The sequence below is a fragment of the Ovis canadensis genome, chromosome 2, assembly GCF_042477335.2.
Source record: "Ovis canadensis isolate MfBH-ARS-UI-01 breed Bighorn chromosome 2, ARS-UI_OviCan_v2, whole genome shotgun sequence".
Taxonomy (NCBI): domain Eukaryota; kingdom Metazoa; phylum Chordata; class Mammalia; order Artiodactyla; family Bovidae; genus Ovis; species Ovis canadensis.
Genome location: NC_091246.1, coordinates 31,177,203 through 31,193,742, shown reverse-complemented (window position 1 = coordinate 31,193,742; position 16,540 = coordinate 31,177,203). Strand labels below are relative to the sequence as shown.

At 38.0% G+C, this 16,540-nt stretch overlaps 1 protein-coding gene across 3 annotated transcripts in view; it reads right to left on the bottom strand.

The window, feature by feature from the left end:
• Positions 1-16,540, bottom strand: part of FANCC (FA complementation group C) — a 323,090-nt gene that overhangs the window by 209,421 nt on the left and 97,129 nt on the right. The window contains exons 2-3 of one of the 3 annotated variants that reach the window (XM_069575746.1): positions 12,088-12,146; positions 1,604-1,846 (exon numbers count right to left, since the gene is read on the bottom strand). In XM_069575746.1, the coding sequence (XP_069431847.1) occupies positions 1,604-1,768 (165 nt within the window). In that variant the 5' untranslated portion in view covers positions 1,769-1,846; positions 12,088-12,146. Of the gene's footprint in view, positions 1-1,603; positions 1,847-3,272; positions 3,441-12,087; positions 12,147-16,540 lie in introns of those variants that run through there. The other 2 variants (XM_069575747.1, XM_069575745.1) reach the window with 2 other exon arrangements.

Sequence of the window (16,540 nt, the reverse complement as noted above, 5' to 3'; positions counted from 1 at the left end):
CTGCTTAACAGTGAAAAAATTATGGGTGATTAATATCTGCTGCTGCTGCTGCAAAGTCACTTTAGTCGTGTCCGACTCTGTGCGACCCCATAGATGGCAGCCCACCAGGCTCCCCCGCCCCTGGGATTCTCCAGGCAAGAACACTGGAGTGGGTTGCCATTTCCTTTTCCAAGGCATGAAAGTGAAAAGTGAAAGTGAAGTCGCTCGTGTCCGACTCTTCGCGACCCCATGGACTGCAGCCTACCAGGCTCCTCCATCCATGGGATTTTTCCAGGCAAGAGTACTTGGAGTACTCTTGGAGTGGGGTGCCATCGCCTTCTCTGGATTAATATCTATATAACACCATATCTTCATCCTCATTTTATAAAATTCTAACATAATAAGAGAACTTCCTGAGTCAGCTCCAGTAGCACTATCTCAAGTAAGGTTTGGAAGGACAAGAACTCTAGAACTTGTAAAAAGAAATAAAAGCAGCCAAAACATACAGATATATATCTGTTTATTACTATTGTGATTACTATATGCTAAATGACTTCATACTTGTCCACAACAAGCTAAAACCTAACCCACAAAAAAATATCAACCAAATAGAAAACAGCCTAAGGTTCAAACATACACATGGCCCTTTTCCTACTTCTTTACCTTTCAAGAAAGTTCAAAAATGAAACAAGACCAAACTGGGATAATGTACACATAAGCTGAAATGATAAGCATTTCCAACTGCTGAAGCAATAAATTCCTCACATATGTCTGAGCATCAGTGTCAGCCTTGGACTTTCCAGAATCACTTTAAGATCAAGTTACAAAAGTCTTGTTAAAAAAGTTAGCATTAATTGTTCATACAGACTGCAACTTTTCTTCTACTTTCTAGAGACATGAGAACTGACATCATCACTATGAATTATTCTTCAAATTTCCTACTTGCTCCTTTGATTAAGGAAAGAAAATGTTAACACAAGAATACCTACATTAAATGATAATTTTAATTCTAATTTTGAAAATAGAAAATAAGTATAATGTTTTCATAATATGAAAATGCACTAATTCACAAAAATACCTATTGCAATAAAACTAAGAAATTGTAGGTCAAAACAAAAACACATCAAATTTTGAACACAATAACTTACATAACAATAGTAAAGACACTCATAATCTTAAGTCACAAGAAAAGTCCACTTAAAATATGTGGAAGAAGAGATCTTAAAGTTTATAATCTCTTAGTTGAGCCCATTTTAGAATAGAGTTGAGAAAAGAGTAAGCATTTCATCAAACTCTTCAATATTTGAGAGATGCAGAGACCTTTAAAAGAACCCCAATTATGACCTGACAACAAGTGTCAAAGTCTTGTTTATTTAAAAACAACTTGATTGGTCAGGAAGTCTCATGTGACAAGAGAATTCTTCAAGAAAGAAAAGACTGAAGTTATAATAAATCAGACACTAGCAAACCACTTCCATTACTTACAGTTAATTTGTCTGTCTAATCCTTCAATACGTTAGGTCAACACCACAAGCCCCTGACTGCATTCAGGCTTAATGAAATCTGGTGAAGAGTTCCTGATGTCACAAAATAACATATTACTTTGGTTTGGTCCACTACTCACCATCTCTTTCAAGGTTTCATGCATCTGCCTCAGGAACTCCTGGAACTGTGGCAGGTGAAGGCAGATGTCTCGCTGGGTTTCCAGAGTGGAGGCCTGGGTCCAGACAGAAAGCTTCTGCATCCAAAACTCATAATTAGAAGGGAGGCCTGCTGAGTCTGCAGCCATCTCAGAAAAAGGGACAAAGTCCTGTGCCTTCACAGTGGTTGGCTACACACTGAAGAAAATAGTGAACAAACACCAAATCTGTAAGAAAGAGGGGGAAATAAAACATTTAAGAGAGAATCTTTTATCAGTGTCTTCACAACCACTGATGAGTTTTGACAGTGGATTACAAGGAGGATTACAAGCGACCAAAATAGCATGCCTTCTGTGAAGTCATCTTGGAGTTATTTTAAAATGTGTCACCCAGCTGTATCTCCAATTTTTACCATCTGAACTTTTAATCATGAGTAATATCATTACACTAAAAGTCATTATACCTCCACAGGCACATCACTAATTATGTACAAAAAGCACAGCTGACAATACTTTATATCTTCTTTTTAAGATTGAGCTATTTTTATTTTTATTTTTTTTTGATTGAGCTATTTTTAAATGTTCTGAATATGAAGTTCATTTGAGTATTTTAACGTAATGGGAAATCAAAAACATCCATGGAAGTTTCATAATAGTCTGTGTCTAAGAAATGTTTTTGAAGTTCTTATGTTTTATATGCATTTCTGGCTTCTCATTTAGGTGTAAAAAAAATCTCTGGGCATTACTGTCTAATGAATTTTCTTCCTGGTTTCTCAATTCTTAGAAAAAAGCAAAATAATTCATTCCACATGCACGGATTTGAACAATCTGCTTAATTTATTTAAACACTGCTGTGTATGCTTCATCTCCTTTCACAAAAAGAAATCATATTTTGGTAAAGTAAGATAAACTCTAATTATTGGGAAGGTATGTCTGTCCTAAGTGACAGAAAATAAAAACTCATAAACCTGACTACACATCTGAAGAACATGTTAGAATGGTAGAGTTACATACACAGAGAGCATGTATCTCAGGCAGAGTCAGGTAAATAAACTCCAGGTGCCTCCCCAGGATCCCAGCTCCTCCCACCCACACCCCTAGGAAGCATATGGGGGAGAAAATGGAGGGCTGCCTTCAGCAGGTGCAGGCTTTTACAGACTCCTACCTTCCTGGGGCAGGCATGATAGTCAACTATCTAATTTCAAAACACTACTCTGCAAGGGGTGAGTGGTTTAAATCTTCAAAAGCAATAATTAACCAATAAAATGCTCCCAATTAAATGCCAAAAACATCAACAGAGGAGGTTTTCATTGCTAAACAAGAAAGTAAGAAAAAATTAAGAAGGTCATACAATTTGGCTACAGTGCAAAAGAAAAAAACCTAGGCCAGGAAGATGAAAATTCTAAAATGGTACTAAAAATTTAGTTTTGAAAACTACCATAAAGTTTTTTTTAAGTTTAATAATACAGAATATATGCATATTTTCAAATAGCACCTAATAGTCAAAAATCCAGACATCTGATTATTCTCTCCTATTATCTTCACCCAGTTCAGTTCAGTCGCTCATTCGTGTCTAACTCTTTGTGACCCCATGAATTGCAGCATGCCAGGCCTCCCTGTCCATCACCAACTCCTGGAGTTCACTCAGACTCACATGCATCAAGTCAGTGATGACATCCAGCCATCTCATCGTCTGTCGTCCCCTTCTCCTCCTGCCACCAATCTCTCCCAGCATCAGTCTTTTCCAAAGAGTTAACTCTTCACATGAGGTGCCCAAAGTACTGGAGTTTCAGCTTTAGTGTCAGTCCTTCCAAAGAACACCCACAACTGATCTCCTTTAGAATGGACTGGTTGGATCTCCTTGCAGCCCAAGGGACTCTCAGGAGTCTTCCCCAACACCACAGTTCAAAAGCATCAATTCTTCGGCACTCAGCTTTCTTCACAGTCCAACTCTCACATCCATACATGACCACTGGAAAAACCATAGCCTTGACTAGATGGACCTTTGTTGGCAAAGGAATGTCTCTGCTTTTGAATATGCTATCTAGGTTGGTCATAACTTTCCTTCCAAGGAGTAAGCGTCTTTTAATTTCATGGCTGCAATCACCATCTACAGTGATTTTGGAGCCCCAAAAAATAAAGTCTGACACTGTTTCCACTGTTTCCCCATCTATTTGCCATGAAGTGATGGGACCGGATGCCATGATCTTTGTTTTCTGAATGTTGAGCTTTAAGCCAACTTTTTCACTCTCCTCTTTCACTTTCACCAAGAGGCATTTTAGTTCCTCTTCACTTTCTGCCATAAGGGTGGTATCATCTGCATATTTGAGGTTATTGATATTTCTCCCGGCAATCTTGATTCCAGCTTGTGCTTCTTCCAGTCCAGCACTTCTCATGATGTACTCGGCATATAAGTTAAATCAGCAGGGTGACAATATACAGCCTTGACATACTCCTTTTCCTACTTGGATCCAGTCTGTTGTTCCATGTCCAGTTCGAACTGTTGTTTCCTGACCTGCATACAGGTTTCTCAAGAGGCAAGTCAGGTGGTCTGGTATTCCCATCTCTTTCACAATTTTCCACAGTTAATTGTGATCAACACAGTCAAAGGCTTTGGCATAGTCAATAAAGCAGAAATAGATGTTTTTCTGGAACTCTCTTGCTTTTTCCATGATCCAGTGGATGTTGGCAATTTGCTCTCTGGTTCCTCTGCCTTTTCTAAAACCAGCTTGAACATCAGAAAGTTCACGGTTCACGTACTGCTGAAGCCTACTTGGAGGATTTTGAGCATTACTTTACTAGCGTGTGAGATGAGTAGATTTAAGGGACTAGATCTGATAGATAGAGTGCCTGATCAACTATGGATGGAGGTTCATGACATTGTACAGGAGACAGGGATCAACACCATCCCCATGGAAAAGAAATGCAAGAAAGCAAAATGGCTGTCTGGGGAGGCCTTACAAATAGCTATGAAAAGAAGAGAAGTGAAAAGCAAAGGAGAAAAGGAAAGATATAAGTATCTGAATGCAGAGTTCCAACGAATAGTAAGGAGAGATAAGAAAGCCTTCCTCAGTGATCAATGCAAAAAATAGAGGAAAAGAACAGAATGGGAAAGACTAGAGATCTCTTCAAGAAAATTAGAGATACCAAGGGAACATTTCATGCAAAGATGGGCTCGATAAAGGACAGAAATGGTATGGACCTAACAGAAGCAGAAGATATTAAGAAGAGGTGGCAAGAATACACAGAAGAACTGTACAGAAAAGATCTTCACGACCCAGATAATCACGATGGTGTGATCACTCACCTAGAGCCAGACATGCTGGAATGTGAAGTCAAGTGGGCCTTAGAAAGCACCACTATGAACAAAGCTAGTGGAGGTGATGGAATTCCAGTTGAGCTATTTCAAATCCTAAAAGATGATGATGTGTAAGTGCTGCACTCAATATGTGAGCAAATTTGGAAAACTCAGCAGTGGCCACAGGACTAGAAAAGGTCAGTTTTCATTCCAATCCCAAAGAAAGGCAATGCCAAAGAATGCTCAAACTACCGCACAACTGCACTCATCTTCATCCAAGCTATCACCAATACCTGTTCATTCTATTCCTAAAGTAAATATTCATGCTTTCATTTGACCTCATTCATTTCTTTCCATTTCCACTGCTCCCATCCCACTCCATTCCTGTCTATTTCTTCCCTAGAGTCTTCTATCTGGTCCCACCTGTTCCTCTCCAATTCATTTTCTATATTATTGAGAAAAACAACTTTCCCAAATGTAAATCAGACCCACTCCTGCTTAAAATCTCTTCGATACTTTCCTTGGAAAGAAATCTCAACTCCTTGCATAAATTATCCCAGCTCCTTACCAGAGTCTCTAATAAAACCTTGATAAACAGAGCTCCAGCCTGACCAGAGTCCAGTCAAGGCCTTTCATCTATTTACCGACATATGAAACCCTGCTTCCAGGTCTTTCTGCTGATTCCTCCACAGCTCTTGGCAAATCAGTTAATTACTCCGGGCATTTATTTGTTCATTCACTTACTATCTCCTCTACTGGTAAATACATCTTTGAATTTAGCTCATGCAGGGCCAATAATAAGTGTTGAATGAGGGAATATTTTTCAAAGTATAGTTCTAAGCTAAATGTTATAACAAAATGCTTTTTCCAGATAGAGCAATTTTCAAAAGGTAACTCCCCTGAAAAATAAAATTTGAAGGTATTTTTAATATTATTTACCTAAAACTTAATTATTAATACCCCATTTTATAACTACAGTAATAATAGCCTAAATACACAATTACTAAGCTTTTCACAATACATTAAATACTTTTTGCAAACTAGCTAACTTAATCCTCACAACAACCCTGTGAAATGGGTACTACTATCTTCATTTTACGAAGGCGCAGAGAGATTATATAATTGCCCAAAGAAAGATTATGTAAAAGCCAAAGGAAGTAACTGTTAGTAAACAGCAAAGCTAGGGTTGTAGAATTTGAATTTAAGGAGTTCAGCTCTAAAGTCTATCCCTTAAACAAAGAAATAAGCTGAAGAAACAAACCAATGAATTTCTGACATGTTTCACATGGCTGTAGATGTGAGTCAGTTTAGATATTTGAGAGCATCAAACTGAAAAACTTTTTGACAGAAGAGACAAGAAAACATTTAACAAAATTACAAACAACCTTCAGTTAGCAATGGAAATGCATCTGATTTAATTGGAAAAAGCTTTAGAGATCATGTAGTGTAGGGGTCCTGGGTGCTCTATTTCACAGCCTATCTGGGGAGGGGTGGCAGAACAGGGGGAGCAGCATGATGGAAGTGATTGTGAAATGGGTGGTGCTCTGGCTGTGATGGTAACAGTAAGGGTGCTCCTGACATTTCATATCCCAGAGTCAAGGACACTGAACACGTTGCAATGCATTGGAACAACAGTTCAAAAACGAAAATGGTCTTCCCCCAAAGGCCAGTGATGCCCCAGCTGAGAAATGCCGACCTAATCTGAACATTCTGGAAAGGACATCTGTTGGTTTTGTCTGTTTACCATTCCTCCTCCATTTTTAGTTATACCATCTTACTCTTCCTTTAGGAAAGTATCTCTCTTACATTCCCCAAGTCTTGGCAGATCCTTTAATCATTTTATGGTACCTATGCCATTATAGTGGCATTATAGTGGCATAGGTACCATTCTCTCACTCATCATCAGAGTGAGACGATGATTCAAATTTAACAAAGTAGACTCTGCTGGGAATCTGAACCTTCAGTAGATTGTGATAAGGGTGGAATTAAGTCATCCAAAGAGTCTCTTGATCTAGATCTCTATGCATGTCCTTAACAAACTATGAGTTTTCAGCCTTCTCTTTGATTCTTCCAGTTACCCAGGAGCCTTCCAATAATAATAGTTTTGCTTAAATTAACCACTGTTTTCTGGTTTCTGTGATTTTTAACACAAGAACACAAACTGATATCTCTGATGTTATACAATATTTGATACAAACTGATACCAGATAGTGGGCTGCAGACACACCTTTGCAGCAAGGAGGAGAATTTAGAACTGCTCCTAGGCCAAGTCAGGTAAAATGGCAGTGAAATTCCTGTTCCTATTATGGAATTGGAATCCAGAAGTCCATGGAAGAAGGTAATACAGATCAATGAGGCATCACCTTCACAAAAGGGCCCTGAATCATTAAGATATTCTAGTAGGAATGGCTAAGTGAAATCACTGGACTATCAAAACAGTCAAGCAGCTGATGATTTGCAGAGAACCCCACTTCCCAGATGAGGGGCCAATGGGTCTTAGTCAGTGATCTTTCGTTGTCATAAACATAATCAAGTGGTTACTCCAACTCAAGGTGCACTTTTAGATGTGAGTCCTGACTGGGGCAAATTAATAACCTTGGCACCTAGAATTCAGTTATGAAACTGGTTATCTCCATTTCTCCATGGGGATAAACTTAGGATATGAGAAAACAGTTGCCTTTTACATGCCTCAGAGATTATCAACTCCAGATACAGCACATTATACTGGTCTACCACAGTGAAGATACCAGGCTGACAGAACCTGGAAACTACAAAGATACAGGTGCTTTGTCTATATTCCATATGGTGGGACACAAATTACATGAACATACAGGGTCTGCCACTTCAGAAATTTCTTATAATCTAATGATCTGTGTCAGATGAGAATGTGTCCTTTAAAACTGAGATACACAAGAATCTAGTACCAAAGGTTGCCTCCATTGTGGAGACCGAGGTAGTTGCATGGTAAGTGCAGGAAAGGAAATCTCCTTTTCTGTAATTTTACTTTTTTGCACTTTTTTGCACTTTTTTGCACTTTTTCAATTTAATGTCATGTGTACTAGTTACTGACTCAAAATAATAAACAAACAAAAATAAGGTGAATGATAACTGCTGTACCTACCTTATACCCACTAAGAGGCAAAATGCTTGCCTGATACCTCTGGGATTCTGAAGGTAACATGTACTACATGGGTTTCAGACCATTCATTGGCTTATCCATTTGCTGGAAAAAGAGAAAATATGGGTAGGGCCCAGAGCAACAATCACTGCACAGCTTATCTGTCCATACTGAAGTGCTCTGCCACTCAGCTATCACCCCGCTCTGGTCATCTATGACACCCTATGCTCTTCAAAGCCTGTGTGGAAGATCTGGATTCTGGAAAAAGCTTATAACAGCCCTCAGTGACTGGACTGATCTCCAAGCCACAAAGCTGGGTGTACCCAGCAGCACTCTATCATCATGTGCAAATTACGCCTGCTTGGTCAAAATGCATGAATGAGGTTTCTGGATCCTATCTGTATACATCTTGCTTTCTATGTCATATAACTTTAAAAAATTCCCTTCTCTTTTATTTCCCCTTCTACTACTGCATATAGAAAGTATATTATTAGTGGACAGATTTGCTAAAAATCTATAATTTACGGAAAATAACAACGATGGGAAAAGGAACTGACATTATCCAGAACTCCTGGACTTGAAGTTAAATGCACTAACCAGGCATTACTTTGAATTATCTCCCTTTTTGGAAGGAAGAGAGAGCTAAATTATGTTAGTGGAAAGTGTTTTAAAAATTCTGTGTATGGAAAGCAATAGGTTTGAATGTCCTGAGTAACCAACATGAGACAGTGTATATATCTGTTGTTTTTGCCCCCCCAATACCCTATCTTGTTCTTTTAATGTATAGTCAGCCCTCCTTATCTGCAGGTTCTGCAACTATATGGATAGAAAAAAATTTTAATTCCAGAAGTTTCCAAAAAACAAAACTTGAATTTACCATGCACCCACTACTATATACATAACTTTTATCTTATATTTATGACTATTTGTATAGCATTTACATTGTATTGTAAGTAATCTAGAAATGATTTAAAGTATATGGAAGAATGTGTAGGTTATATGCAAGTATTATGCCACTTTATACCAGGGAATTGAGCATTTGTGGATTTTGGCATCTGTGAAGATCCTGGAATAAACGCCTCGCAGATATAGAGGGACAACTGCGCATGCACCTCACTTTTGCTCTGAAGAACTTCCCTTCCCTCCTGTGTAGTTTTAATGAGACTGAGGTTGGCCACCTCAGAACTGAAAGAGTTACATGGTTCTAACAGATACAACTAACAACTAGGAAATATACCATACAGATAAAACAAGTTTATGTACTTTTTATCTGACATAAACCATATACTTTCACCCAATAAGGAGAGTAATTTATAATGATCTCACTTAAAACACAAATTATGGGGCACAAGTGAAATTCTGTTTATGATGTTTATTCTTCTCTATTTTTTGGTAACTGTTCAATGAGTATGTTTTAGTATACAAAAAAAAAAAAAAAAAAACAGTAGAGAAAACAGCCAAATGTACTCTATGTACCCTTTAAGCAGTTCAAACAATTATTGAGATTTTCCATTTTTAAAGCAAAGCACAGATACCATATCACTTTACTCAAAATACCTTTATTTATATCTTTCTTTGAAAGACTTAAAAAAAAAGAAACTTAATTGCATTTCTTTCGTATCCAATAAAGCCACCAATAATATCAAACAGCCCCTCTATGTTCAGATTTCTTAAAAACTTCCCTTTATATTTGGACTGTTTATATTACAATCCAAACAACATCAACAGATTGCATGCAGTCAATACTGATATCTTTCCTTTAAGCTGTAACAAAACAATGTAAATCTCTAACCTGTAACAAGTACCCCACTTTTATTTGTTTCAACCTTTTCATTTAACCCCTGGAGAAACCAACACATATGACCTAGAGAATTTCTCATACTTGTACATTTAGCATTCCTGTGGTATTGTGTGATGAGTTTTGTTCTCTTCTTTACTGCTTATAAACTGATAGCTAGATCTAGAGGGTTCATTAGATTCAGAGTCGGTTCCTTCGCAAGAATGTTTCACTAGTGGATTTGTGTACTTTGAATGAATTGAGAAGGTATACATAATATTTGGTAGTCTCACATATCATAATGTTGTAACTGATGAGTGGTTTCAGGTATTCTCAGCCAAATCCATCCATTATAAAGCTCACCACCACTTTTTCCCTAATGGCTTTAGAATCCACTGATGACATTTTAGGTCCATCAGAGGATGATCAATACTGATTTTTCTAGTTTTATCCATTCTCCTGTGTTTATATTTCTTGATGTTTAGAAGCTTTATATTTTTAGGTAGTCAGATTAACAAAATTTTCCTTGAAACTCCAATGTATGTCTCCACAGTCCTGTGAAACTGACAAAAGTACCGCTAACTTTTCTCACTTTTAGTAGCGGAGGCCCTCTTCTAGGTTCTAGCTTCTCAAGGAATGGCAATGCCCTGAGGCTGAAAACTGCAGTAAAATGTCCGCTCAGAACTTAGCACTTGGCTTCATCCCAAGATCTTAAACCCTTGAGTTGTGAGTACATTCACAGTTCTCCAATATCTTCCAAATATGTTTTATAAGGCTGGCTGGAGGTAAAATCTATAACACGTTCTCTTGATTAACCAAGATAGGTGAGGCAGACAAAAGTAATGTAAACATACTTAGTTAAAATTGTGCCCAATTTCAGTTCTATTTCAGACTACAGAGTTAAGACCAACCTTCCTGCTGAAAGTTATTCTATAAGGCTATGTGAAACATAAAAACATAATTCAAAAATCATCAAAGTAACAGCAAGAGAGTGTGGAATTTTCAGAGAAAAATCTTGGCACATAAGGTTGCACAGGCCAAAGGAGACTTTTCTGATCTGGCAGAGGTGGTTAAATGGCAAAGCAGCTCTTTTGACAACTTTACTAGAGAGTGAAAGTAGCAGGCCAGGCCTGTCAAAGTGAGGGCCTGGTAAACCACCTCACACTGAAGACTGCACCCACAGAGATGCACCTGAGACCATGGGTAGCCCAGAAGTGAACTCGTCAACATATAGGCTATAGCCTAGCTATGAAACCAAAACTTAATTAAAGTGGTCCCAGGTTACTAGTGCTGCTAGGCACCTGGAAGATGTAAACAACTCCCTCTCTGAAAAAAAGTAATATCATCATAGTTTTCTAATTATTTCTAAAGTTAATTTCTCAAATCCAACAAAAATTGCATAATTAAAGACAAACACACAGGAAGGAAAAAAACATAAACAAAAGCCCCAAAACAATGAACACACACAAACAAAAAATGAAACAGAGAGGGACTCAAGATAGTTCAAAAACTAGACAAAAATGGAGAAACAGACTCAGAGAATAGACTTACGGACATGGGGAGAGTGGAGGAGAGGATGAGATGTATGGAGAAAGTAACATGGAAACTTACATTACCATATGTGAAATAGATAGCCAATGGGAATTTGCTGTATGTCTCAGGAAACTCAAACAGGGGCTCTGTATCAACCTAGAGGGATGGGATGGGGAGGGAGATGGGAGGGAGGTTCCAAAGGGAAGGGATATATGTATATCTATGGCTGATTCATGTTGAGGTTTGACAGAAAGCAACAAAATTCTGTAAAACAATTATCCAGTAATAAATAAATTTAAAAAAATATAAAGTAACTAAGAGGGTCCCTTGTGAAGATAAAAGTAAAAATTTCATCAAGAAACTAAAAATGATAAAAAAATGACTCTGTAGATGAAAAAACAATACAGTAGGAATTCTAGAACTAAAAAAAAAAAAACCTGAAATGAAGAAGTCAACAAATGGGTCTGACAGTTAATTTGAGCCAGCTGCAAAGGGATCTGATGGACTTGGAAGGTATATTAGAAGAAACTATCCAGAATTCAACATGGAAAGTAAAAACAATGGGAAATTACAGAAGAATGGATAAGATTCATAGAAATACAGTAAGAAAAGGCTAGAAAACATATATTCAATGCAACAAAAGGAAGAAAGGACCAACTGAGAATACTACATCCAGCGAAAATATTCTTCAGGAATAAAAAGGTAAAAGAAAGACTTTCAGACACACTGAAAGAATTTCTCACCAGTAAATCTGCTCTAAACGATGCTCTTCAGGCAGATGGAAATGACCCCAGGTGGAAGTCTAGAGATGTTAGAAGAAATGGAAACCATAAAAAATGGTATATAATGGAAAATTTTAAATTAGTACTTATAGTATAAAATAAGAATAGTATCATTAGAGTTTTATATATATATTAATTTAAATATAATTTAAATTTAAAATTTAAAATATACAAAACAATAGCATGTACTCTAGGAGAAGGACAGACTTCTACAGTTCTAAATTCCTTGCATTATCCAGGAAAATGAGGAAAAAAGTGTTAACATTTGACTTTAATAATTCAAAACTGCATATCATAATTTCTATGTTAGCCACTAATGAAAGAATAAAAGGTAGTACATAATTTCCAAGTTATCAGAGGAGAAAATTTTATAGTAAAAAACACTTAATTCCTAAGAGGGCAAGACTGGACAGAAAAGGAATACAAAATAGGCAAAATAAATTAAAAAACACACAATAAGAATGGTTGACTTTAAACTCAAATATATCAGTAATTACATAATACACAAATGGATTAAATTCTATAAGCAAAAGCCAAAGATTATCAGTTTTGAAAATTTTTAAAAAGCTATATGCTGTTATAAAAGACATATCTAACACATAAGGACACTGGGATTATAGAGAGGTTAAAAGAAGAATAGGGGAAAATACCAAGCTAACATAACCAAAATAATCAAACAGTTTCTATTTAAACACACTTTGGGGGCAAAAAGCTTACTAGAGGTACAAAGGATCACTTCATAATGACAAAATGCTTAATTAACCAGCAATATGTGAGAGTTCTAAATCTGCATGCACCTAATAACATGGAAATGTAAAACAAAATGTAAAGTTTAAAATTTAACACAGAAATTAACATAACTACAAGGAAAAATAATTAACTGCAGTCACAGCAGGAATTTTTTAAGAAAGATTCATTAACTAGTCTATACTCTATATTATCATTTGAATTAATTTGTCTAGATTGACCCCCAAACCGTAAGAGTTTGTCTTCTACTTCTGATACTCACAAGAGGGATTCAGGCTCTAATGTCGATTGTGATCATGACAGTACCCTCTCGCCCCTCACGTCCCTCTTTTTCTTCTTCCCTTTATCCTCCTCCTTCTCTTCTCCCCCCTCCACTGTCTCCTGCTTCTCTTTCTTTCCTTTTCTCCTTTCAAATGGTACTTTGGTTCATTTAGTTACCAAATCAGAATGAATAGCATAGATTTGCCTGTTACCTGTATGAGTTTAATCAGCATCAATGAAAAACATTTCTAAATGTTCTTTCAAAGAAAACTCTAGAGAGACTATCCTCAAGCTCAGCGTCCCCAGCAACACCTCAACCACACAGTCTAACCTTTATTTTTTCCATTTTTGACCAATGCAATTTCAGAGACTCATAGCAGGAAACTTCCACAAACCTCAGAGTATAACTATGGAATAATCAGACAACAATCTACAAAGTACACATCTTCCCTCAAACCACCCTATGAACTTAAGCGTTTATGTACACTACCAGAATGCTCAGGAAGTAAACAACCCATATGCCGATCAAGAGTAGAATAAACAAAATATTCATACAAGAGAATACTATGGAGCAATGAAAATATAGAAACTACTACTATCTGCCTGCAACGCAGGAGACCTGGGTTTGATCCCTGGGTTGGGAAGATCCCCTGGAGAAGGAAATGGCAACCCACTCCAGTATTCTTGCCTGGAGAATCCCATGGACAGAGGAGCCTGGCGAGCTACAGTCCACGGGGTCAGACACGACTGAGCAACTTCACACACACACACACACACACACACACACACACACACACACTATAGGATAGATGATCTGACAATCATAAGGTTGAGAAAAATAAGCTATCCATAAGATATGATTCATTTATATAATGTCCAAAAACAGGTAAAACTAAACTGCAGTGATTACCCTAAAAAAGCCATGAAATCTGCTACCTTTAGAGGAAAGAAAGTAGTCCTTTTGGGAGGATACATGTGAATGGTTTCTGGGATGCTGGCAATAGTCTACCTATTGACCTAGACGAAAGTAACATAGGTATTAATGTTTTACTAATTTATTAAAGTATAAATTATGCTTATGCACTTTTCTGTATTACCTTCCACAATAACAGAAAAAAATTTTTTTTAACTTCCAGCTACATATTTACCATACAGACATAGCCCCAAAGGTAAGGAAAAAAGGAAAATGTACAACTCATAAATGCTGCTGCTGCTGCTGCTGCTGCTGCTGCTAAGTCACTTCAGTTGTGTCCGACTCTGTGTGGCCCCACAGACGGCAGCCCACCAGGCTCCCCTGCCCCTGGGATTCTCCAGGCAACAATACTGGAGTGAGTTGCCATTTCCTTCTCCAATGCATGAAAGTGAAAAGTGAAAGTGAAGTCGCTCAGTTGTGTCCAACTCTTAGTGACCTCATGGACTGCAGCCATCAAGACATAACTTAACCTAATGAGCACAATAAAAGGTTTTAAATTGTTGAATAGTCTGCATTTTCTATTTTCAGCTAAGTTCTCTAGAAAACTTAAAAACCACCAGAATTGGCCAGGGATATATTTCCAGTGCTTGCTTTGTCTTCCTCATTCCTGTCCTCATATAATGTCTCCGTCTTCCCAGTCTTGGCTCTGAAGAAGACAAAATCCAAGGCTTCTCCCTCCATCTCCAGTCCCTTAGCTACATTATATGGCTACTGCTTTCCCCTGTAAGGGCTACTGCCACAAGAAGGAAAAGACATCTAATCTACCACACAGAAGAGGATAACTGGGGAGAGCATGAGGTGATCTGTTATGCAGGGTTAATGCATCTCAAAAAGAAAGAAATGCCTTGTAAAATAGGGATGGTTCTTCAGATTCATGGACATTTCAAATTTTTTCACAAATGCACTTTTTTTTTCTTAAAATCCCAGTTAATCTACACACTGTTCATGGGGTTCTCAAGACAAAAACACTGAAATGGTTTGCCATTCCCTTCTCCAGTGGACCATGTTTTGTCAGAACTCTCCACCATGACCCGTTCCTCTTGGGTTGCCCTACACGGCATGGCTCATAGTTTCACTGAGTTAGACAAGGCTGTGGTCCATGTGATCAGTTTGGTTAATTTTCTGTGATTGTGGTTTTCATTCTGTCTGCCTTCTGATGAATAAGGATAGGAGACTTATGGAAGCTTTCTGATGGAAGAGGGGGAAACTGGGTCTTGTTCTGATGGGCGAGGCCATTCTCAGTTCAGTTCAGTCACTCATTCATGTCCGACTCTTTGAGACCCCATGGACTTGCAGCACGCCAGGCTTCCCTGTCCATCACCAACTCAGGGAGCTTGCTCAAACTCAGGTCATCGAGTCAGTGATGCCATCCAACCATCTCATCCTCTGTCGTCCCCTACTCCTGCCTTCAATCGTTGCCAGTATCAGGGTCTTTTCAAATGAGTCAGTTCTTTGCATCAGGTGGTCAAAGTATTGGAGTTTCAGCTTCAACATCAGTCCTTCCAATGAATATTCAGGACTGATTTTCTTTAGGATTGACTGGCTTGATATCCTTGCAGTCCAAGGGACTCTCAAGAGTCTTCTCCAACACCACAGTTCAAAAGCATCAATTCTTCAGCACTCAGCTTTCTTTATAGTCCAACTCTCACAGCCATACATGACTACTGGAAAAACCATAGCTTTGACTAGACAGACCTTTGATGACAAAGGAATGTCTCTGCTTTTTAACATGTTATGTAGGTTGGTCACAGATTTGCTTCCAAGGAACAAGGGTCTTGTTAATTTCATAGCTGCAGTCACCATCTGCAGTGATTTTGGAGCCCCCAAAAATAAAGTCTCTGACTGATTTCATTGTTTCTCCATCTATTTGCCATGAAGTGATGGAACAGGATGCCATGATCTTAGTTTTCTGAATGTTGAGCTTTAAGCCAGCTTTTTCACTCTCTACTTTCACTTTCATCAAGAGGTTCTTTAGTTCTTCTTCACTTTCTGCCATTAGGGTGGTATCATCTGCATATCTGAGGTTACTGATATTTCTCCTGGCAATCTTGATTCCAGCTTGTGCTTCATCTAGCCCAACGTTTCTCATGATGTACTCTGCATATAAAGTAAATAAGCAGGGTGACAATATACAGCCTTGATGTAGTCCTTTCCCGATTTGGAACCATTCTGATGTTCCATGTTCAGTTCTGCTGTTTCTTGACTTACATACAGATTTCTCAGGAGGCAGGTCAGGTGGTCCAGTAATCCCATCTCTTGTAGAATTTTCCAGATTGTTGTGATCCACACAGTCAAAGGCTTTGGCATAGTCAATAAAGCAGAAGTAGATGTTTTTCTGGTATTCTCTTGCTTTTTCTATGATCCAGTGGATGCTGGCAAGTTGATCTCTGGTTCCTCTGCCTTTTCTAAATTCAGCTTGAATATCTGGAAGTA